Genomic DNA, 23,260 nt, shown 5'->3' on the forward strand with positions numbered 1-23,260 from the left:
CATGGCCTACATCGTGAATTACAAACACGCACACACACACACATGGCAAAACAATAATAAAATAGAATTCACATAAACACTTACGGAACTGCGATAACGCGGTAGGAGGTAATTAAGTTTTTGGAATGAATGATTTATTTTTCATAAGATAATTGCAAAATGAGAACATGTTTAATTTGGGAAGGGATACTGGCTTCTAAACGAGTATTTTAGAGACGGGGTTTAGTAGACAACACAGACATAATCCTCTTCTTAAGACTCTCATCTGGCAGGGCTGGACGGCCAATAGATGGTGTCGTGTAAAAAAAATAGGATCTTTTAATTTTTGAATTTCGTCTTGGTGTTTTTTGCCCATGCGGTCAACTTTATTCCTTGGTGTAAAATACTCGTAAAAACATCCCTCCCAATGTAGAATCCTATCGTGTGTTTGCGGCACAAGCATCACGCGTAATGGAAATAAAAATATCAGTGTACGTGCTTCTCCAGCGGTCAACTCCAGATTCATCATCCTCGAGAACACTGCGGAAAATTGGGTTAGCATTTTATATGCCCGAAGACCCGTTGTGTAATTGACTCGGGAGCTAGTTAGTCGTGAAGGTTAATTATAGTCTATGAAATGCTTCAGTAATTGCCCATCCAGGGACATTGCACATAACTGGAGCATTGCTGTGTGTGGCACACTTTTCCTTGGGACAGCACCGCTGTTAATGCTGCATTTAGGCGGCATGCAGTCAAAACAACAGTAAGTGACTGTAGGCAGCCACTGCTAATGTCCAACCGTCCCTTCTGAAAATTATGTCCTTTCATCCATATCCTAAATGTAGGTGTGGTATTTATGAGAGATGGCAGCAATGCGCATGCCTGCAGTGCAGAAGCTGGGAGGCAAGAAGGTTGCTGGATCCGGGATATTAAGGTTAAGTGAGACACCCAAGGTTAGCAGAGAGACATACCTGAATGAAGCAATACAGCTATTAGGTCTTCACGCTATCCATGGAGAGATACAATTATTATCCTTCTTGCTGGTCTGTGCTTTCCCCAAGTGCTTACATTTTAGACATCTAAAAATTATTACTTTTTTCTCTGAAATTTCTCAAAGCACTATGCTCCTGCAGAAGAGTTGAGACTCGGTCAAAGTTTTTTTTTGGGTAAATATAATCTAGTGTTCTTGATGACCCAATGCCAATAATGGAAATGTTTCTGTTCGCCAAGGTGGCACAGGTGTGCCCGTATTCAGGTAGAAGTAATATACGTGTGGAAACTAATATAGCACATAAAATGGGTGCCTTTAGGGAACAGGGAATCTATTGATAAACACACATAATCTGCTCATGCTGACCCAAACAAGTCCTGCCTAGCGATAGGACAATCATATACTTTGCGTCTAATTTCCAGGCAATTTTATCCCCCCCTAAACTGAAAATGTCATGCTCTTTGTTGGGCATTTCATGCTTTTTCTTAATATTTTTTTACACCAGTAATTGGTTTGAAAGCAGGAGCCACACAATGCTAGGGATGATTGAATTATATTTGCTGTTATTCATGAGCGGAAGCATTCTCCTCTGCTTTGCATAGTACATATAGTTCCCAAAACAAAGGGGAAAAATATGAGAAAATTGCATGCCTTTCAATGCATGGGAAAGGGTAAAAACGTTTTTCGAAACAACCTTTATAAAATTTAATGGATATGGCTTTAACTTGTCCATTGAAAGGAATAAAAGTCCTCTGGGTGAACTGTAATATAATGAGCTCTGGCATCTGGTAGCGCCTTGATAAAGGGCTTGCAAACAATGCATCCCTGTCTCGTACGCACAAGCAAGCACGTGGAAAAGGCCGCTCTTATTTCATATTCACTCATCGAAACCTGATGGCACTTACAAAAGGTGACATTTAGGAGTACCTGTTCCAATTTGCTACGTAATAAATATCGTGCTGCCTAGTCCACTGTTTTTTTTATTAATGATCGCCCCGACTTCATTCTTATTCACCTCTTTGTGAAAGGTGTATATGAGTGTTAAGGTGGTGTACTTCCTGCTTGACTGGCTAGTTCTTACATCTTATAAACCCTTGTGGTTCCAGTCGTTCGTCTCCAATTTTTGTATACCTTTTACTTCGTAAAAAGGAATACACTTTCGCCTTCTGTGTACATGGTTGCGGTGGCGAGGTGATGAGATGTTGCTGCCAAAGCTAGTATCTTTATAATGATACTGGTGCTTTGCGAATCACAATCTACGCTAACCTCACAGAATTCCAAGAAGTTTTATGATTCCAGCATGTTACTCCTGCCGTCGTATATCAGGCTACCTTGAGGCCCTGCAGGCGAGTGTTCCACGCACCTGTCTGTCGCTGTCTGCGATCTGCCAACCCCACCTTAACATCACTCGGTTATACACATGTGCAGGAGATGACACGTTTTACTTAATTGAAGTAATGGAATGCACAGCGCAGCTATATAAAACAAAAATACACTTACGTTGTATAAGATTGCTTCTGTTTATTTAAGTCAACAACTTTGGACGACCAGTTTTAGCAGTTGGTTTAAACGCTGATCTTTTCCAGAACGTCAAACAATTATTCAGACATTGGGCCGCTGCTTGCCAGCGGTTTTGTTTCCAGGGAAACGCTGCCCTTGTTTATTTTTTATTCCCACAACTCCAACGTGACAAAGCGGTTTGCGAAAACATTATACACGCCGCCCGACGCCATAGAGACATCACCCGGTGCTTTCCCACACACGTACATTTTCGCGCGTACAAACACATTTGGGTAATATGTTCGATTGTTGGGATAACGTGGTGCCTACCACTCCGTGGTGTATTGACACGGCACTTCATTTGCAAGTAATTTCATTTGCATGTGCACTCGTTGCTCATTACTAACGTTTTCACAATTGTATTCGTTGTTGAAGTCTGGAGAAGTTTATTTGTTGAAAACTTTTTACGGAACTCATTTGAATATATATCAAAGTTGAGTTTGTGTTGTCAATGTGCATACTCTTCCAACACCGAGTCACTTGGGTTATTTAATCAGGGCGTGCTGAATACTTTTATATTGAGGAATACCATCACTTGTAGCCTGTCACTGTGTAAATACTGTTTGGGCTCAATAATACAACTCTATCGGTTGTTACTTGTGATGCAACAGCATCTTTTCAACAATTATTGATTATTTAGTCTCACTTTAATGCATTGAATTGTGTGTGAGAACTACAAAGAAGCAGACGAAATTATAAACCATCTAAATCAGTGGTTCTTAACCTGGGTTCGATCGAACCCCAGGGGTTCGATGAGTCAGTCTCAGGGGTTCTGCGGTTGTTAAGACACACACCCGACTCATATGATTGTGCACCAGTAAAACATATACCTATGTTTTGAATTAGAAAAAATCATATTTTATTTTTCAAATTAAGAAGGGTTCGGTGAATGCGCATATGAAACTGGTGGGGTTCAGTACCTCCAAAAAGGTTAAGAACCACTGATCTAAATTAAACGTAAAAAAATTGTCTGCATATGTTTTTATGAATAATTTCACCTAATCACAGCCTTGAAACGTGACAATTTGTGACCATTCATTTAATTGCTGTGGGTTGCAGGGGATGGGGTGATTTATTCCAGCCTTAGCAGTTATACTTGCAGCATACTTTGTATACAACTCTTGAGGTTCATAATGGACATATGGGACTCAAAAGGGCTTGTGAGCCCAATCTAAAATACTTCATACAAAAGTATATTGCATACCATAGGGTGCACAAATGGAAATCCTCGATATATCGTTTTCCTCCTTATGGTCGGTGCACATTGGCAGGACACGTGCGCGATGGCTCCACGCAGGTCTGCGTGCGAGGTTATGTCACGACCTGGCAGTGTCGTAATGGCGGTATGGAATTACAGCTTAGGCGGCACAGCGCTGCGGACAATCAAATTGTATGATGAAAAGAACACAACTCGGGTGTGTGTCACCGCCACCCCCGTGCGGCGATCCCGTAATGCGAACCGCCATCCGCATGTTCTGTTGCAGCTCACAAGTGACAGGCTCAGAGTGTCTGTGGTATCGGCTCACAAGCACATACACGAGTGTTGTTGTTTGCAGCCAGACGGTCCCACGCGTGCATGTTGAATGGCCCATGGAAACACCGTTAATGATGGGCGGGGAATCCTATTCTCAGGTTGCTTGGGAGTCATGGGAGCTTAGGGGGCCACATGTGGGATGGGTAAGGGTTGGATCGGAGGTCGGCAACCAAAAATACAAGAAGAGGCGTTTTTTTCTCGAATTCGGTGAAAACCTCAATATTTCAAGAGCCGCCGCAATGCAACGTGAAGACGAGACGGTGGGGTCCTTAATAGATGACGTCACGAAGCGGTCCTGAAAGAGCTGCATGCGGCTCCGTAGCCACAGATTGCCAACCCCTGGGTTAGCCGGTTACACAGTTGGGGTGTAACTATTGGCCCCCTATCCCCCCTGGTGATTTCATGAATTGTTGCCATTCGAAGCCAGTATTGATTCAGGAGCCGATTTTAGTTTGCCTCGTTTTTACTGTTTTTCAAATGTTTAGTTTTTTTGCAACATTGTGTCTTAATTTAAGTCATCGTTTTCGCATACATTTATTGTTTCAATGCATTTTGCATAAATCGATTTTTATGAATGGGATTTGCACCTATCTTGAGTCTTAAGCATCGGTATTAATCGGTGCATTCTTTTACACCCCGATTAAATGATGAATGACTTCGTGTGGTGTGTATATGGTGCTTACTGTGGGGCAGGCTTGTTGTAAGTTTAGTGCATGTCGTAAAGGCGTAGTTCAAACATAAGTTGATTACCACATAAGTGGGTTTGAGTTAAAATTGCTAACGCCATTAAGTTAGAAGCACAGTAATAACTTGGAAATTCAAAGGTATTCCTTTCCACATCTCTATATTCCAACTCAACCACTTACCTCCTGAGGAGCACAAATGTTGTTGACATCGTTGAAATTGCTTCTCAGAGCTGAGTATAAGAATTTGGTGTCTTATATGTGCAGATCACGTGGCTGCTGAGTGAGAGCAACAATGTCGTCATTGCTTCTATTTGCCAGAGTGATATATGGTTATTCCACGTGTTCCCTTGAGAATAGAGGCACGGGCAGTCGAATATTGCTTCCATAAATGTGTTCAGATTCAAGTTGCTTGAGAGGCGAGATGCTTGAATATAAAATTTTATGTAAATAAGAAAACAATGTCTAGTTTGTATCGCTGCATATTGCTACATCTGATACACGAGTTGTTGGTTTATATTTCCCTTTTACAAATTGCATTCCAATTGTATGATTGCCATCGTATCCTTGGACGAACTGTCCATGTTGGAACACCTGCAGAGCAGTGCATCACCTTCTGTTAAAGAACATCTCGCGAAGAAGTCGCAGAATTTATTCCAAAATCCCCTCAAATGACTTTGTTTGTTCACACACGAGGGGGGTGATATTTGCACGCACCCTGCTATCGATACATTTTAATTGCACGTCAGTTCGACACAGCATATTTGAATTCTCGGGTGGAATTTAGCAAGTCAAATTAGAAAATATATTTTTGTATGCGACTTGCTTTTGCGCTCGGTCATTTGTGACTGGCCTGAGACGATCAACTTTCTGCACATTGCGAAAACCCAGTTTTATCGCGGGTGGCTTAAAATGTGGATTTGATCCCAGGTTATCGGCAGTGCCAAATCGGTGCCATGACCTTTGAGCCTTCCAGGCATATCTATTTCTACTCTTTGGTTTATTCGGTAAAGTCACGTAGGTAAAAAATTTATAAAATAAATAAATGAAAAAACAACTAAATTAAATCACGACGTCTTGGAAGCAACACAAGCATCCGTCATCAGGTATGTCCGCTCCAGCAAAATTACTGTAACGTAATTACTGTAGCGTATGGGATTTTAATTTTGCTGGAGCGGTCATACCTGATGAAGGATGCTTGTGTTGCTTCCGAAACGTCGTGATTTAAATTTAGTTGTTAATTTCATTTTTTATTATTATTTATTTTGTATTTTTTACCTACATGACTTTACTGAAAAAACCAAAGAATATGAATCCTTGCAGTCTTCGAAAACTTCAAATCTAGAATATCTATTTGTGTTGTTTATTCCACATCGCATATGCAAATGCATATTTGTGTCTTGGGGGAAGAATGTTATGTTGTATACATAAATGGTGTTCAAAAATCTAATTTACATCATTTTAATGCACATCCATCCCATAAGACCCAGGCAAAAATGCTTTCACTGAATATATAATGTGCTACCGAGCACATTGTATATTCATGTATTGCGCGTGGGTGTGTATTTTACCTAGATTATCTGAAGTATGTACACAGTATGGGGGACTCCATTATATGTGGTAATTCTGCTTAGAAATGGCATGCTTATAACTGTTTTTCCCATGTAATATTGGAAAATTGCAATAGGATGCTGAACACTTGCAAAAACACATGATGTCAGCAGTAGTGTAGATTTTTATTTTAACCATTCTGCTTTAAAACACCAACTGTGGTGTTCTAAAAACGACGAGCTTATCAAAAAAATAATCACGCAATGTTTTTCTAGAAAATGTAATTAAAGGGGGACAATGTTAACACTATCATTAGCACCCTGCACTGTGAACACAGTGATCTGAGTTTAACTCCCAGCCAAGGCTGATGTAGAGTGGGCGAGCTATATTTGAAACAGTCCTAGGCCCCTTCATTCACCCACCTTAACTGACCAGCATGGTGAAGTGCAGTCGAACACATTGCACAGCCGACATGGTGCAGAGTGGCCTTCATCAGCAGTGAATTGAAAACATGGCTGTAAAGTTAATCATACCTTGTTTGCATGGAGATGTGCAAGCCGTTTTGACCAACTAAAAATTATCGTTATTGAATCAAATACAATTTCTGTACTCGCCAGAATTTCCAATATGTATAAAATTGGAATTTACGGTGTAAAAAAAACCAAGGTATTTAAAAAAGATAAGGCCCCCCCCAAAGTAAATTCGTGTACTGTCATGTGATTTTATGATCACTGCCTGCATTGTTCGTGTTAGTGATGACATTCATGGGAGTGTGCCATTGTATTTGTTGCATTAATGCCTAACACTTTCATTTTTTTCCCATTTGCAGAAAGTGTCAAGATAGTCAACCTTCACGGAAAGCTGAAGTCAAACAAAAAACAAGCCTCCGAGCTGCACTTTGACTTCCAGATCGATTTCATAGGTGAGCAGACATGGCCTGTCACAGAACCCTCATGCATTCTGCACATACACTGCATACATTGAATGTATGTCAAGTACAACTTATCGTACTTTGCAGTTTTGAACGTTGCACATATCATCTCTATGCATTGGTTAAATTTGTCTATTTATTGGAATTGTGTACAAAAGGGTGTGAGCGTTTTCCCATTTTGCGAACATCAGAGATGACATTGTCTTGTATGTTACACCTTACACTTAAATTGAGAAAATTGATTGCCAAAAATGGGATGTTTGTAAATCAGCATATATCTATTGCCATTTATATGAAATATTCAGTAAGATTTGAAAACATTAAGTGAGAGTTTTCAAAAGGAAGAAGATCACAAATGGTCTAAGTACCAGTCACAAGCACGTCACCTCTGCATATATTGGCGATGGCCAACATAAACCTTGAAAAACTCTGTCGAGGTGCGTTGCGCGTGAAGCAGTCCGGTGTTAAAACGTCGCATATCGTCCCAGCGACTCTCGTACGGGTTTGTAGAACCTGCGGACATCTATCCGTGTACGGGGGTGTCTTGAGTCATCGTGTTTGCCGTTCCCGTTCCCTGCAGTGTGTCTGCAGGACAGTGTTCTCGCCTTCTGGAAACACGGCATGCAGGGTAAAAGCTTCAAAGCCAACGAGGTATTAACATGCTGCCAGCCGAGTGTAAGAGTGAGGGTATTGCTTTGAGAACAGTTAAGCTCTCCGAACTATGCACGCTGTCAAACTGTTAATGCTTGGAGGCAGGGGTCCTAAGTAAAATGTTATGGCTGGAGAAGTTTCCTTTTTTTCTGCGTTGATTTAATTGCCTTAAATATAATTAATGTGGCACTGACCTGCAGCAGTTGTAGGTTATACAGGGCTATAACCTATTAAAATATATCGTAAGTAATGTGTACATGGCATGTCTGAATGTTTTGACTTTGAATTGGTGCTTTGAACGATAGCACAACTGTTTTGCCCTTTTATGGCATTTAATGGGACTTCCTTAATCATCCATTTTAAAAACCCATTATTGGCATCGTCATAATAAAAAATGAAAATCTGCAAACATTAACTTGTGTATGTAGTCACAGAGAGGTGATACTTTGGCCATTTGGCCATCATCAATTCAGCAATTGATACGTGCGCATTTCTCTCAACGTCAGGTGTCGGCAGTTTTTAGTCATCAAACAGCAGCCGGATCATTTTGCTACAAGACATTTGTAACTGTACTTTGTGTTCACGGATGGACAAGTATGGGGTGTGGTGGTATGTGAGCTGCCTCCGTTAGTTTGCGTTAATTGGGCTTGCGTCGTTCAAGTTGCAAATGAGTGCTGTGTCTGCCTCAACTCTGCCTCGTTACTGATCACCCCATCAACCTCTGCCCTCCCGTTAGGCATTGCTTCGCGTAAGCGTCTCTTTCTATAAATAATTAACTTAGCGGTACAGCCCAGCACTTGTCATTCAACTTCACCTCTAGCTATTAAAAAAACGCATATTGGATTGCGTTTCATTAACCTTTCCCTTCAATTGATTCGTGCCGTGTGTTTTTTTCCCCCAGGTTACCCAAGAGATCTCGGACCACACGAGGGTCTTTCGGCTGCTTGGATCGGAAAGGTATTGCCACTCGTGTCATTGTCACGAATCGCCAGCTTTCCGACGGCCGAGTATATTGAACCACTGGCTGACTGCACAAATAGCTTGATAGGTTTTTCAAGTTGTAACACCTCTGTAATCCGGGATCCGGGTTTAAAGTTCAGCATAAAATGAACACCCAAGAGAAGGGTTATCTGACCCGTTGGTCTTCAGTTATGTTTGTTGGGCTAACCAAACAGACTTCAGTGATTCTTCACTCCTAATGGAATGTAACACATCTGTCGTGAATCCGGTCTAAATCATTATATTTGAACAGAAGGTTTGTAGCCGGTTGGTGGTGGTCGTCAACATTTTAAAAGTAGATTTGGTGATTATTAATTTGTTCTTGAAACATCTAACAGTTTAATTCAAAGTCTGTTGTCGAGTAATAATTTGTATTCACTCCAGCAGTGCTGAGGTTTTATTTATGTTTGGAAACCCGCACTTTCACCAACCGTAAATTCCGAAGGGTTAAAGATTAATATGAACACCTTTGGGCCAAATAGTGTGATACGGATGAGTAACCACAAGTGTGCATTTTTTTCTCTTTGTATTTTACCCCCCTTCTCTTTTCACATTGAGAAAACCCTACATCTCCCTAAAGCATGCCATCCAATGCAGAAACGATTTATTTCTATGGGAGAATATTTTTTAAAAATAGTTTTGTGAGAAACGTTTTTACACAATTGCTTTAAAGAGAGGGGCATTGTTAGGTGTGCATTTAAGCGTGCATTGAGCAGCACGGACGAGAAAAAAACATTAAGAGTATTTTAAAATAACAAGCCGCCTTGCCGTGTTGACGTTGCATGGGCTGCTACCTTGCTTTGGAATGCCACTGGCTGGGCTCGTCAAACGCACAATCCGCGCGTGAACAAGTCTCTTGGAAGCTGTGGCCTCGTGGGGCAAACTCGGGCTCTGTGGAGCACAGAGACGGACAGACAGCACCAGAGATTGAGTTCCTGAGCTGTGGCTATACATCGTTAGCGCGTCGACTGTGCGCACGTCCCCGCAGACTTGTCAGTGAATATCTTGTAAATGGCATCGTGTATTGTCATTACGGCTCGCGGGCACTTCTTCAGTGTGTGGTGCTTTTGCTTTGTGGTTGCGATTTTAAAATTGTATTGCGTTTGAAAGGGATATTTTGTGTTGACTTGATTTTATTGACGAGGAGAAATATTTCTTCGAATTAACATTTTGTTTCGTAAATTATGTTTACGCGAAGCATATTGTGCAGTTAACACATCCACAGTGAAGAAGTCATCAGATTTTAAGTGAAAAATCTAAAGATAATTCAAAATAATGAAATAACAGCTTTGGTAGTCTTATCACTAATTTGCACAATTTTTACATTTGGGCTTTATTATCAGCCTGACTTATCTTTAGAGAATGGTAACACCACAGAGCAAGCCCAGGCAGCTACGCTACATTGTTTATGAGTTATACACCACCCGTAGACTTGGCAATTGCAACTGTCCATACGCATTTAAATGCCTGTTACAAAACTTGTTACAGCCGACTAAACCCACAAAGGCATCCAATCTCCTCGGCCTGTTTGTCTCATTTTCCTTTGATGTGCCATTTCCGTCTCGTAAAAAACAACATTCTTGGCTCTACAGGGGACCCAACTATTTATTTGCTTAAGATAGCAGTGGAATATTAAGTTGAGCAATGTTGACACAGGAGTGAGGACAAAGCTGTTCAATGTATCCCTGTGCTGTTTTGTTTGCTTGGCAAATAATTGTAGTGCAATTAATAATAGAGCCTGCCCTGTGAGCGGCCTTTTAATAAATAAAGAAAGCAATACAATACAGTACGTAGCTTTTTTAATATACAATTGCTTTAGTTTAAAAACAAATTGGGCTCCTACGTGTACAGGATGAAAAATAATGGATATGACTGTGTCTTTGAGTATTTATAGTATTGTATTGTCCATTCCCCGCACCTCCGATTAGCGCAGTTTGCTATGTACGGTGCAAAATAAGCTCAACATACATACATTTTAAATCTAATTCCTGTCATGTATTTTTGTTAAGGCATGAGACTGCGGAATCATTTAATTAATTTAGTATTTATTCGAATGTGTTTGACGGGGTATTATATTCCATTATATAAATGCATACTGTGTAAGTTATAGATTTAAACTGTTTTGTACTCGTGACGTTACGCATCTGCTAAGTACTGTATGTGTAAATCTTTTCTATGGACATCTTAAGGAATGTTCCAGGTGACAATATTTTAATGGGCACAAGTTAGTGTCGCCATGGATTGTGCGATAATTTAAGAGCTATCGCACAGCTCGGACAGTGTATATCATTGATTTTACTTGCGTAAACTTTAATGTTTCGCAAACATGTAGCTCATAGCAAACCGCACTGGTTATCACTGAGGGTGCCTTAACCCTTAAAATGCACTCGTTCTGCTTCACAGTGGACTTTAAAGATCACGTGAGGTTATTTGCTAGAGCAATGCGTGCCTGTGCCTGTGTCACTGTCCACATTTGATGATTATAAAAATAGTTACCTGCAATTGACTCTGATGGTATTGCAAGATACAATCATCGCCCCTCCTGAACAGAGTTCTGACCCATTGAGACTCCTGGGTAAACAGACGTTGTCATAATAATAATATACTTCAACTTGTTTTTTTCAGGGTTTTTTTTTAAACGTCATTTGCTCAAGAAATGAATTTGGCAATGGCAGGCTAATAAACTTGTAGCAAAAAACATGGCTGTTTTGTAGGATTTATTTAAAAAGTGTTTAATCGTTTCAACAAACTCTTACTCAGTCACTGATATTATCAACGTATCTTTTGCGAAAAGCACTTCGTTACTCTCTGCATGGATCTTGTTTTTTCATGTTGGTAAATCCAACTTTTTGTTCACCAAGATTGGCCCAGTGTTCATCTGTAATCGCTTTATTGACCACACTCATTGCCATGGCAACAGTGTCTGGACAGAAGAGCGTGTGTGTAACGACCTAATGCACCTTGGTAGCGATGGGTGTCATTCTTTGTGCTTTGTACGGCTTGCTTCCCTGTTAAAGGAATTGGGCTTGACCGATAAAAGACTTTGAATAAACCGTTGTGCCCAGCGGCACTAACTTGCCATAACGGGAATACTTAAATACATCGGTGGTTTGTGCGTGTGCATGTTTTTACTGTAAAGGGTGTATTTGTCTACGGATTCATCAGTGTAAGGTATAAGCCCTGTAACAATGCGGAAGGCCAGAACAGAATTTACTCTGATACTACGAGACATTTAGAATGCAACGGTGCGAATTGATTTCATGTCCAGACTAGCGAGGCAGAGAAAGGTGTTGCCTGTACCCCGTGGTGTAGGTGGCATGGTGAAAAATCCCACAAACCAAAATTAGTCAGGTTAAGGCATTTGAGGACAGCTTTTCCAATTGTAATATACATAATGGCCTCAAAGGTCTTTTTCATAAAAACAAGAACGCACCTCTATTTAAAGAGCTGTGTGTTGCTTTCCACTCTCAGCGCACTGCTCGATTCGTGCCCAGTTCTCCTTGCGAGATTCTTCCAAGAGGAGATGGCTGCATTCTAAGTATGCTCCCTGTTAATTCCCCAAAGGGAATTGTAACATGTTGGGCTTCAAGAGTGTGGCCACATCGCATCCGATCCCCTCCCAGTCCATTGTCCACTGAATTCCTGATTCAAATATTCCCGCATTGCGAGGTCGTAAAGTGCAAGGGGACTATGTATGTTGGTCTTCCCCCTCCCGTAGCCCCAATGTATTCCAGTTGTGTTATCATTTAATGTGCCATTTTCATCTCATATGATGTGCGCATATTTGCATTGTTTATTCACTACTCTGCTTGAACGTAATTTGGAAATATTTTAATTCTGTGTCCCAGACTGATATGATATGTTATTACTTCCCCGTGAGGATGTTCTTAAAATGCCCTTATTTTTTTTTCAGCAAGACATTTGATGATTTTTTGTTATACAACCACAACACATATATTAACACGTATGCTGTGCACGTTTTGTATCAATATTTTTGTAAATGTAGAAGAGTAAAAGTATATTTTTTATTAATGTTATTTCTACTCAGTGAAGTAACACGTCACACTGCATTCCACGGCTGCTTGATTAAACAGGTGCCAATTGGAAGCTCCTCGATCTGTAGAATGTGGATCTCTTCCCCACACGATGCAATTTGATAGAAAGAAAGCAACTGCTGGCATTGTTTTATATATTTCATACTTTTAACTTTTGTTGTAGAACGTTAGACGACAAAAAAAACAGTACACGAATATCCACCAGGCCCATGTACCCGACGCATCCTGGTTGATGGGGGGCGGGGGGCAGACAACCCGGGGAACTGCCAACATTGTTAAGAGAAAAAAAAACGAAATCCTCACTGCCCGAGTTGGATGGATGTTGGCCTAGGAATGGGGCTTGCGAGGCCCCTCCGGTTATCCAAACACACCTGACCCTTACAGTCGCACGGTTCAGCACACTCTCATTGACCACTGTCCATGGGCGCCTTCTGTCCCACACTCATTCATCACCGTCCGCAACCAGGTCGAGGCCTAAATGAAGGCACTTGCTGCGCATTTCAGATTCATTTGGGCTTTGGGCATCGAGCTTGTGGGCTGCACAAGCTGCTTGCAAGCACAAGTACGAGGCCTGAGCCACAACAATAAAACATTTGGTTGAATGGGCCACTGCGTCGCAGCTAATATGCAAGTGCCCCCCTTTCGTTTGTGTTAAAACACGTACGTCTTAACACTTAAAATGTAGACTGCTGTAGAAAAATGTGGGGACATAATTGGAGTCGAGTTGTGATTATGCTTTCCCATAAGGTTGTTTTGTTGACCTAAAAGTTATGGTTAATATTTGTTTCCTGGGATTTTAACACAGGACATTCCAGCTGCGTGGAGCTGTATGAGTAGACACTCGTTTGAAAGGGAAACTACTTATTTGGAGAGAAAGAGTTAAAACCTAGAAAATGGATTATTCGGTCGATTTGACAATGTACCACGATCACTTAAATAACACCTCCAGTAAAACCAGTACTCAAGTGTGCCTATATCGACATGCTCTAGCACTTGCTTCCAGTCTGGTCTTCCAATAGTTACCTATGCCACTGCAGCGCGTGTTCCCCTGGCTACTTGTTATTAACAGCGAGGAGGGGGGGGGATGAGATAAGGGCTGTGTGATTGAGAGGTGGGGTGGTTCTAGAGCCTTCGTGAGTCCGTTACCACCACAAACAGCAGGACTCTCTTGAGAAGGAGGCTTTTATCTCTATGCCTACTCTGACGTCATACGGACTCAAGGTGTTACTCTTTTGCTTGAGTGAAACCAGTTAAAAATAACAAAGTTGTAGTCGTTTTTGATTTTTCACGGGAGAAGTTTGATCAATTCTACAATTTCGGACGTACTGTTTGGATACTTTAAATATGTGGGTAATTGGTTTAAGTATGAAGTGGCTTTTGGACTTGGGCATAGTGTGTCAACCAATTTTGAATGTTTATGCAGAGAGAAATAACTTGCCCATGCTAAGGGACAAATACTTGGGACGAATTGATTGTTTTATTCATGCTGAGATGGTGGAAATGCATTCCATTTTATATGTACGTGTCAAAACACCAGAGTATGCCACAAATTAAAGCCTTTTTTCTAAAAGTATGCAAACTTACCTTTGAAATGCCATCTCTTAAGTTGTCTTAGAATGACTTGGAAATGTTGACTGGATTTGTAGAAATGCCTATATGCAGTTTTTTTTGTTAGGTCCGTTGATGCGCGGTACTAATCACGTGGAATCTTGTAGGCACGTAACAGTTCACACTCCGTGATGCGCTGAAAAGGTCTGATTCTGGATTGTGATTTCATTCAGGAAGTGATTCCTTTTTATTTGCTTTGCCATCATATTTGCATTGTTTTTGTTTTTATTTTAGCCGCACAGCTTTGTTCAACCAAATTATCCTAAAATGAAAGTCATAGAATTATCATCTAACTTACATAGATTGTGACGAATAAATTGCCACGCTCGCAATTTGACACCTGTGTGTGTGTGTGTCATGAGTGCGAGAATATACTTTAATAAATTAATCATTACGTGCCTAGGTAGTAGAATGGCAGGACCATTAAGGGATTTCGACGATATAGGGAGGCCTTCATCCAGCAGTGGAGAGACAATGGCCGACTACAACGGTGGTGATGGTGAATCCTTGTCGAAGCTCATTGCAGGCATGTCCTGCAGTGTGTGTGCTGTTTATTTTAATATAAACATTGTTTAACATTAACCTATTCTGGCGCTGTGGCCCAAAACTCATTAAAGCACAAGCTACGATCCCACTCACAGGCTCTGCCCACTCCCAGCACCACTCCAACACACGCCCATGTGTTATTACAGGCCGGACGGGCGCTAGCGTGGTTGACAAATGACGGCACACTCGGCGCCCGTTTATGTTCATGCCCGCCCAGGCGTGCGAGCGTGAGTGTCCCAGAGTCCTTGGTGCACAAGGCGAGCTGAAGAAAACAGCTTTGTTTTCTCGCAGCAAAGCCTGCACTTGTTTGCTTTGGACCAGGTTTGATTGATGGCATTGTTGTGAAGGGCATTTCTGCAGAGTACACCTTTTGAAAAACATTCTGCTCCCATTGAGGAGCAGAATGCATTGTGGCTTTCGAGAGGGACTGGTCCCCATTTGCAGATGCTTTTGCGGATAAATATATATTGTGCTCTTGAGATTGATCAAGGTGGAGGTTGTTGCAATCTGGGTCGCCATGGTATGCTGTTGACCTGCCTCCAGTGGGAAAGTTGTCTGACAATACACTAAACCGGTAACTTTTGATTGTGGCAGAACCTCGATTGCTCACACCTGTCCCTTGGCTGGCCGTCAAATTTTTACTGAATATCTTTTTTCATTTGCTTCAAAAAATCCTATGAGCTAAGAGGCGTTGTTTCCTAAATACGCTTCACTTTATTTTTTCTATGCGAGTGGTCAGAGCTTGACGAGAGAAATTGTTTAAAGGAAAGAATTGAAGAGAGAAAGATGATAGGAAGAGGAAAATGTCGCGTGAATGGAAGAAAACGACAGGGAAAGGAGGAGAAAGTGAGGGTTGTTTTACAATTGCTCAACCTGTTGGTATAGACAGGACACATTGGGTTGTATTACCTTCCTAATAATCAGCGTGCAGATGATTATAATCCAGCTTGATCTGCCGCATTGCTTCATGTATCCTCGGTTTAGTTTTAGTTAACAAGTAATATTTGGATATGGAGTCTGTTCTTCCCCCAAAATATAAAATAAAAACCCTATGTAACTTCATCAGCCAATAAGCCCTCAGGACCAATTGTTTTTCAGCAGTTTTTGTTTTAAGTAGGACCGTGTTTGACTGGAATTGACTTATCTCAATGGGTTTGTTAAAAATGTATAAACAACAAAAATATTCTGGATGAAAATTGTTCGCTACATTGACCAACCTCATTAATGTTAACGTTTTTTTTTATTTCATGTTGACACTCCCTTTGCTATTTATTAACCATTATTAATCTATGAAGGTGCCACGTAATATTTGTTTACAAGTGGCTTTGTACACATGGATACATTTACAAGTAATAGTAGATAGCAGACTGTCCTGCCATGGCACTTCTGTATCTACAATTATGAAAACAATATGATTTTCGTTTATGTAGGATATTGTGGCTATGCTGTGCTAATGAGTCCAATAAGCAAGAAACCAGTTCACACTTGGCATGTTGTTCGATCCAGCTTTCCCGAACTGGTGACTATCACAGGCTTCTGCATAATCTATGCAATATCAGTTGCTGTCTAGCTCAGGGTGAAGCCGGGATAGTGCTTGGATGAGTGACACTATACACAGCATGTTGTTATAGGCTGCTGCAGCAAAGGGCAGTTGAGCAAAATACATTTTTGTACTATACTTACACCACTTGTATGCTCCCCACCTTCATGAACCCAAACTGATGAGCATGGTTGGCTAGGTACGGTGCGAAAGAAGTTCAACGTACGTGCATACGTTCTCTGTTGCAGAGTGGTCGTGCTGGAGAGCAGGCCTACAGATCACCCGACGGCGCACAGTAACCTCTACACGTTGGCGGGGCACGAGAGCTCCTACTGAGCAAGGCGCTCGTGACTCTGCGCTGCTTGCCGCGCTGCCTGACACTCCGTGGGAACACTTCTGGAATGCTCCTCCAAACCTCTGGGCCGGGTTGAAGCCTCCTATCCTGCCCCTCGAGCCATTCATTATTTCAGTGGCTTTTGTAGAAATGTGCAGAAGCACCGACTTCCTAAAAAAAATGCTTCCTGTTTTTAAGTAGGTGTGGGAAACTGTTTAAACAAAGGGAATACTGTATACAGTAGTAATAATTATAATAACGATGTTTTTGTAACTACGTTGACATCATTGATTGTTTCCTACATGTAAAACACAGCCATTTCTTATAGGTACAAGAGGTTGATGATTCTTCGGATTTCCATCGGCGAATGCTCCAGCTGGGATGTGCAAATGTTTTGCTATCTTTGGTGCATCTTGGTTTTAAAACAGAGATGATGTTTGGGTCAACGTGACCGTTTCTGTCATTCATGGACACAATCTCAAAGATGTGAGGTTTTATTTTCATTGTACCCTGCAGAGATTTCCAATACCGGTACAGAATCATGTTTGCGCTGTGTCCCATCTGAGCCTACAGAGGCAGCTGCATTTCTTTTCACACCTTGTGGAAAATGTTTGCGATGTATTCCGCTTTACAATATGTGCCACGCTCGAGTTTTAAATCTCCCTTTTATACGTGGACGCAAACTATGCAACTGCCGAGTGATTTCCGCGGCAAGGCACGTTTAATGAACGCATGACACTAAAACATTCCACTGACAAGTGGTCTCTGTAATCGGACATGGATTCCCAGCATTTTGACTGAAACTGTTAAGGGCTTTAAGTGTTTCATAGCACACCAAAGCCGTCGCACTCCCGTGATTGAGTTTCACCGCTGTCTCAATTTGGTGAACTTTGTGCACTCTACTCTGGCAAGGAGCTTTGCTTCTTAAAAGGTTCATCTCGTTCAAACGTAGAATTTAGATAAGTTAAAGATGAAAACGAGAATTTAATATCTGATATTTTTAGTCACATTTAGTCTGCATATGTAAAAAAAAGTAACGCTTAAAATGTTTATACTAACCGCAATTGAAATGTGTTTTTTTCCTTTAAAGCTTCGTCTCCCACGTAAGGACTCTACCGGTTATTTAATCAATCTGGATGTTTCGCTACGACCTTGGCACTTTACAAATGTAAGCCCAGCCCCATTAAATGCGTCCTTGAGCTGTGTTTTTTTTAAACTCCCTCTCCATAGTTATGATTCAAGCCGTTAATGTGCGCCGTTGGCATTGATGTGCAAATTTTCTACGGGGGGCGGGTGTCGTTCTTTGCACTGCAATTGCCGTCGGCGAATTATTTGGGCGGAACCACCTGTCACGGGCGCCACCTCTGCCGAGAGCTTTCATTCTAAAACCCCGGCAAGAAGTTGCAATTTAAGACCTATTTTATTGTATGCGCACTTAAGCGTTTAAATCTTGTGCCTATAGATTGGCGAAAGCTAAGCAATGTTTTTTTTTAATCGTGAAACCCTTTCTACACGAAGATGCAAACATACCTACGTTCGTACACTCCCAGTTACAAGTGGTACAATTTGTGTTTGTAGAAGGTGTGAGTGTGCGTAGGTGCGCGTCCACCTACACATCTTTGGCCTTCTGCTGGCCTGTTGGTGCGTGGACAGACGTGGGTGTGATGCCGTGACGCTGAGCTACCCCATGCCGATTTTAAAGTCTCCGTTTCAAGTTTGCCGACTTGCTGTGAGCAGTGAAACAATGCACCGCACTGTCAAATCCGTGCCCTCTATTTGATTGATGCCCATTGCCCAGAATTGAAACCCGCTACTCTGTCTGTAGATACTTTGAAACGGCGTGCAGGGGAATAAAAACATGTGGCTTGAATAAGCAGGTTGTGCCAGGCTCAGTTAGAATTGATTGGCGAACAACACGTTTTCAGTTCGATTGTTTAATTTGAGAACCTCATTGAGAAGGAGCGGTGATGGTTGAAGTCGATTTTTATTTGTTACTCAACGCGCAAACTGATTGCTGTTCACCGCGGTCAGGGTTTGATCGATGTGCCACTACTTTTTTTTTACACAGTCTACTAATATCTTGGATAAATCTGAATAAACTGGTAACCTGGGGTTTAGCAACACGTTGCTTTTCGGGTCATTATTTAAATTAAAGTGCAAAATTATGTTGTGGGAAAACACTCTCATACATTTGTAAGTGGACTCGGTTCTTTTAACTGATTGTGTGGGCATGCCGTCGTCCATGTGTATTGATCATGGTCATTGCTTGCACCACAGAATGTAATATTTAAACCTCTGACTCCTGACCTCCAACCGAGGGCACCTGCTCGTGCCTTTCTGTTCGACGGCTGCAGTCGTAGAATTCGTCGACTCGTGCCCCACAATGCATGTCCCGAAGTGCTGACTTTAGGAGGATCATGAGCAGCTGTGCATTTGCCTTGGGCATAACCCCATATTTAAATGAGCTGCATCAGTGTCATAAACCAGTGTTAAAACAGAACAACACCAAACGAGACGGCATACGCACGCCTTAATTTGTTCCCAATTTGGGAGTCTACGTGAGATATAAACCAGAGCTTCGCGAGAGTTCATTATTATTTATAAATGTGCCCGTGTGTAGTGTGCTGTTTGTGCATCATTTGGCTTGTGCTTTGAAATGCGCGAAGTTGGACAACATGCTTCGGATGTGGGTCTCTAAGAGAACGGTGCAGGAGTGCAGCGCCTTCCATCGCTGCACTGCAGGCGCGATGCATGTCTTAAGATGTCCACGTGACAAGCACAATGTGATGTTTCGTGTGTACGTCTCAACGTAGTTTCGGAACTGTGTAAATACTCCGTGCTTTCAACTGCGTATATTTTCGTCTCTTTTTTTTTTGCTAAAGGAGAGTAATAACAATAGAAAATCAATTTTAAACATTTAGTTACGTTGCCAACTTTTCTACACTAATGTGTGTAATGTTATGCTTGACGTTTATTGTGTCCGTGCAATGGTGGGGTGCTTTGGATTGTGGCCGTTTAACATGCGTTGTATATTAAACTTGGTGTTACGTTTAAGATTCCCATGATGTGTTACTTACGAGCATTTGCCCAGACTGATTTTACTGAGCGAAACGGCTGCCGCTCTCCTACGCTTTTGTTCATTTTTATTCGTCTGTAAATCATTATCTTTGTCATTACTCTGCTGTCCTGTTAAGGCGATATACTGTGACTCGCGTAACACTTTACACCGCATTTTATAACAATATATTCGCGGTGTCAGGGACCACTCGAGACAACGTCTTTTAAATGTCTATCTTTGCTTCCTGGCAAAAGAGCTTCTGCATTGCGTTCGGCTGTCTTCCTGCACTGCTTCAATAGTAAACTTCACTTGGTGTGTCTTTCGAGTGGGTGTAACGATTCGTTTAAATTCGTGGGACTAATATCAGTTCTTTAAACTCAAGAAACGTGCATCGAATCGCGTGTGTAAGATTAAATGTTCCTTGATTTGTATATACGTTGTACGTAACGAGGGTCACGTGACATACAGCCGCAACATTGACCGTGATGTAACAAAAACACCCAGGTATTCAATCAAATCGCGACTCGAAATCGTGAGAATTGATTGAATCGGCAGGGCCGCTAGGGAGGTAGTGGATTTGTTAAATGGTCACATCACTATGCCTTTAGCTTTTACTCTTGAGCAGTTTTTAATGGTATAAATTTTGTTTTATCATGTATGTTCACTTCACGTGTTTCCCAATATCACACGGCTACTTGCTCCCACAAAGCAACTTGTAAAGCACGTATCGATTTTTTAAAATGAAATAAGAGGTTTGTTTTGCCCAAGGATTTGAAAAAACCCTGCATTTTGTATTCCTATAGAGGTATGAAACTCTGCGTCTCTTAAATAAATGATGTCTGGTTCACTATGCTAACTTTTGTATGTGTATATAATGGTATGAATAAAGAATTACAAATTGCTTTCTTGGTCTTTGCAAAGTTTTTTTTGCGGCAAATGTCACGCAGCATTATATAAACGGTGTACACATTAATTTTTTTACTTTCGTGACTGCAGGAATTCATATTCTTGGATCTTTCGGCAAAGTCACGTAGATGGAAAATAAAAATAATAAAATTAAATTTGAATAAAAGCAAAAAACCCACGACGTTTCAATCGCAACACAAGCGGTCTTATTATTTTTATGTTCTATCTACGTGACTTTACCGAAAGAACCAAGAATATGGTGCACACATTCTGTACTTAAAATGTTCCACTGTGTGGAAAATTTTATTTCTCAGCAGCGACAGTCGGAGAAATATGCATGCCGGCCGAAGCAGATGTAACCCTTCGCCAGCCAATGCCCCACATTGTAGGAATTTTTGATGTTGGTATAATGTTGCAGATCGCCTTACTCGTTTAGTCTCTCGGTGGGGCTGCTGGTGATTTGTGTACAATCCACTGCTGGATGTAGCCGTCTCCACGCCATGTGGGTCGTGCGTGCGGTGGTTAATTGACCGTACTTCACACTGGTCAGTGTGGGTTGGTGAAGATGGGAGTCGTGTACCCTCGAGCATCGGAGTACACAACAATGGCTGCACTGCCCTCATGTGGCTCCGCAGTAGCCTATAACACCTGTTACATGGTGTTCGCCCATCCAAGCATCATCCAGGCTCAACTCTGCTTGGCTTTGAGATCCTATTGATATCTGGCACATTCCGTATGGTTCTGTCGATGGTTATACGTTGCGACTTAGAAAGTCAGTGCAGGGTGCTTCAAAAAATGTTTGAACACTTCTGAGAATTTGCAACAATACCACGAGAAATGTGCCTGCTCCGGGTGCTGGAGACCACCTGGAGAAGATTCCAGGCAATGTGGTGACGATGATGGCGAATAAGTGGAGACTGACTTTTTGAAGCTATTAAATGCATTGGTTATCATGTTACAGTGTATTATTATCCGTTCGTTTTCCATTAAAAACGATAGTCCCATATAAGTGTTAAAGCGTTTTTGAAGGCACCCTGTACATGCATGTTGTCGTACGTGCTTGGTGGTTTGTCTGTTTTACTGGGTGAGTGGACATGGCGATGTCTGAGAACACTTTTTTTAGTTTTAAAGGGGGGGGGGGGTCAAGTGTCCTGGCGATCAAAACAGGCGTTTGGGTATAGGACGTGTTCACGCTACCACTCGTCTAACCGACAGCAAGCAGGCTTCATCTTCTTGGTTTTTTCGGTAAAGTCACGTAGAAGGGAAATAATAAAATAATAAAAATAAAACAATAAAATACAATTCTCACGACGTTTCGGCCACAACGCAAAGCAGCCGTCCTCAGGTGAAGAACAGGGCTGTCGGAAAGACAGCGTCCGAATGAATACCACCAAGCTTGGCAGCGTATATTTAAGCTGGGGTTAGAGGAGAGCGCCTTGACAAAGGAATTTACATATCAACAGGAATTTAGCATATTTATTTTTATTCTTTTATTATTTCCCTTCTACGTGACTTTATCGAAAGAACCAAGAAGATGAATCCCTGCAGTCACGAAAGCTTTAAATCGAAAAAGCAAGCATGCTGTTTCCCCAAACGCCAAACCTTGCGACCCACCACGCACGGTGCCCTACATCTTTCCCATTCTGTGCCAACCACAACTTCCCGTTCAAAATGCAAAACTTTGTGTTTGTGTCACGCGCTGCACGGGGCTGACGGTTCGTAGGACGCGTCCCGTGGCGTTGGGATGGAGTGATCCGGAACGCCGCGAATGAGGCACACGAGATGTCTCCACGTGTTTGTTTGTCGCGTGGTCTACGCGTGCAGGCGAGGTGTAAAAGAAAACCCGCGAGCCACGCCCCATGTCACGCAGGACACGCGTGTGCCAACACAAGATCTCGCCCTGGCAGTTTTCATCAGTGTGATGGGGGACCCGTACACACACGCACACACGCACAAGGTAAAGCGCCGATTCAAATGCTGGCACGTGGGACCACAAAACAAAGAACAAAAATCCCCGTATAGCTCTCAACATATTGTTGGCAAGTGCTGTTCGCGAGCACCGATGAAGACCGGTACGGCACGCCAGGGAGTTGGGTGGTCGGCCTCGCACAGGCACTGTACTCATTTGAGGCTGAGTCAACCTAGGAGAGGCCCAGGACTGGTTCAGATAATCGTCACTGGTGTTGGCCATGAGCGTGAAGCGAACTTGGGTCTCCGCTTTAATTCGCATTGGAATTCTCTCCACCGCGGGGGGGGGCATGTTTCGCAATCATCGGGCGCGTGTGGCGAGTAACGACGTTCCAGTTCAGGGGTCGGCAACCCCGCGGCTCTTTA

General features: G+C 42.0%; 1 protein-coding gene across 1 annotated transcript in view; it reads left to right on the forward strand.

Moving 5' to 3' along the window:
- Positions 1–20,921, forward strand: part of LOC144937070 (mitogen-activated protein kinase kinase kinase kinase 5-like) — a 77,466-nt gene extending 56,545 nt beyond the window's left edge. The window contains exons 29-32 of the mRNA XM_078864312.1: positions 7,128–7,220; positions 7,810–7,880; positions 8,782–8,837; positions 16,877–20,921. Of these exons, the coding sequence (XP_078720438.1) occupies positions 7,128–7,220; positions 7,810–7,880; positions 8,782–8,837; positions 16,877–16,964 (308 nt within the window). The 3' untranslated portion in view covers positions 16,965–20,921. The remainder of the gene's footprint in view (positions 1–7,127; positions 7,221–7,809; positions 7,881–8,781; positions 8,838–16,876) is intronic.
- The last annotated feature ends 2,339 nt before the right edge of the window (positions 20,922–23,260 follow it).

Source organism: Lampetra fluviatilis, chromosome 18, assembly GCF_964198595.1.
Source record: "Lampetra fluviatilis chromosome 18, kcLamFluv1.1, whole genome shotgun sequence".
Lineage (NCBI taxonomy): Eukaryota > Metazoa > Chordata > Hyperoartia > Petromyzontiformes > Petromyzontidae > Lampetra > Lampetra fluviatilis.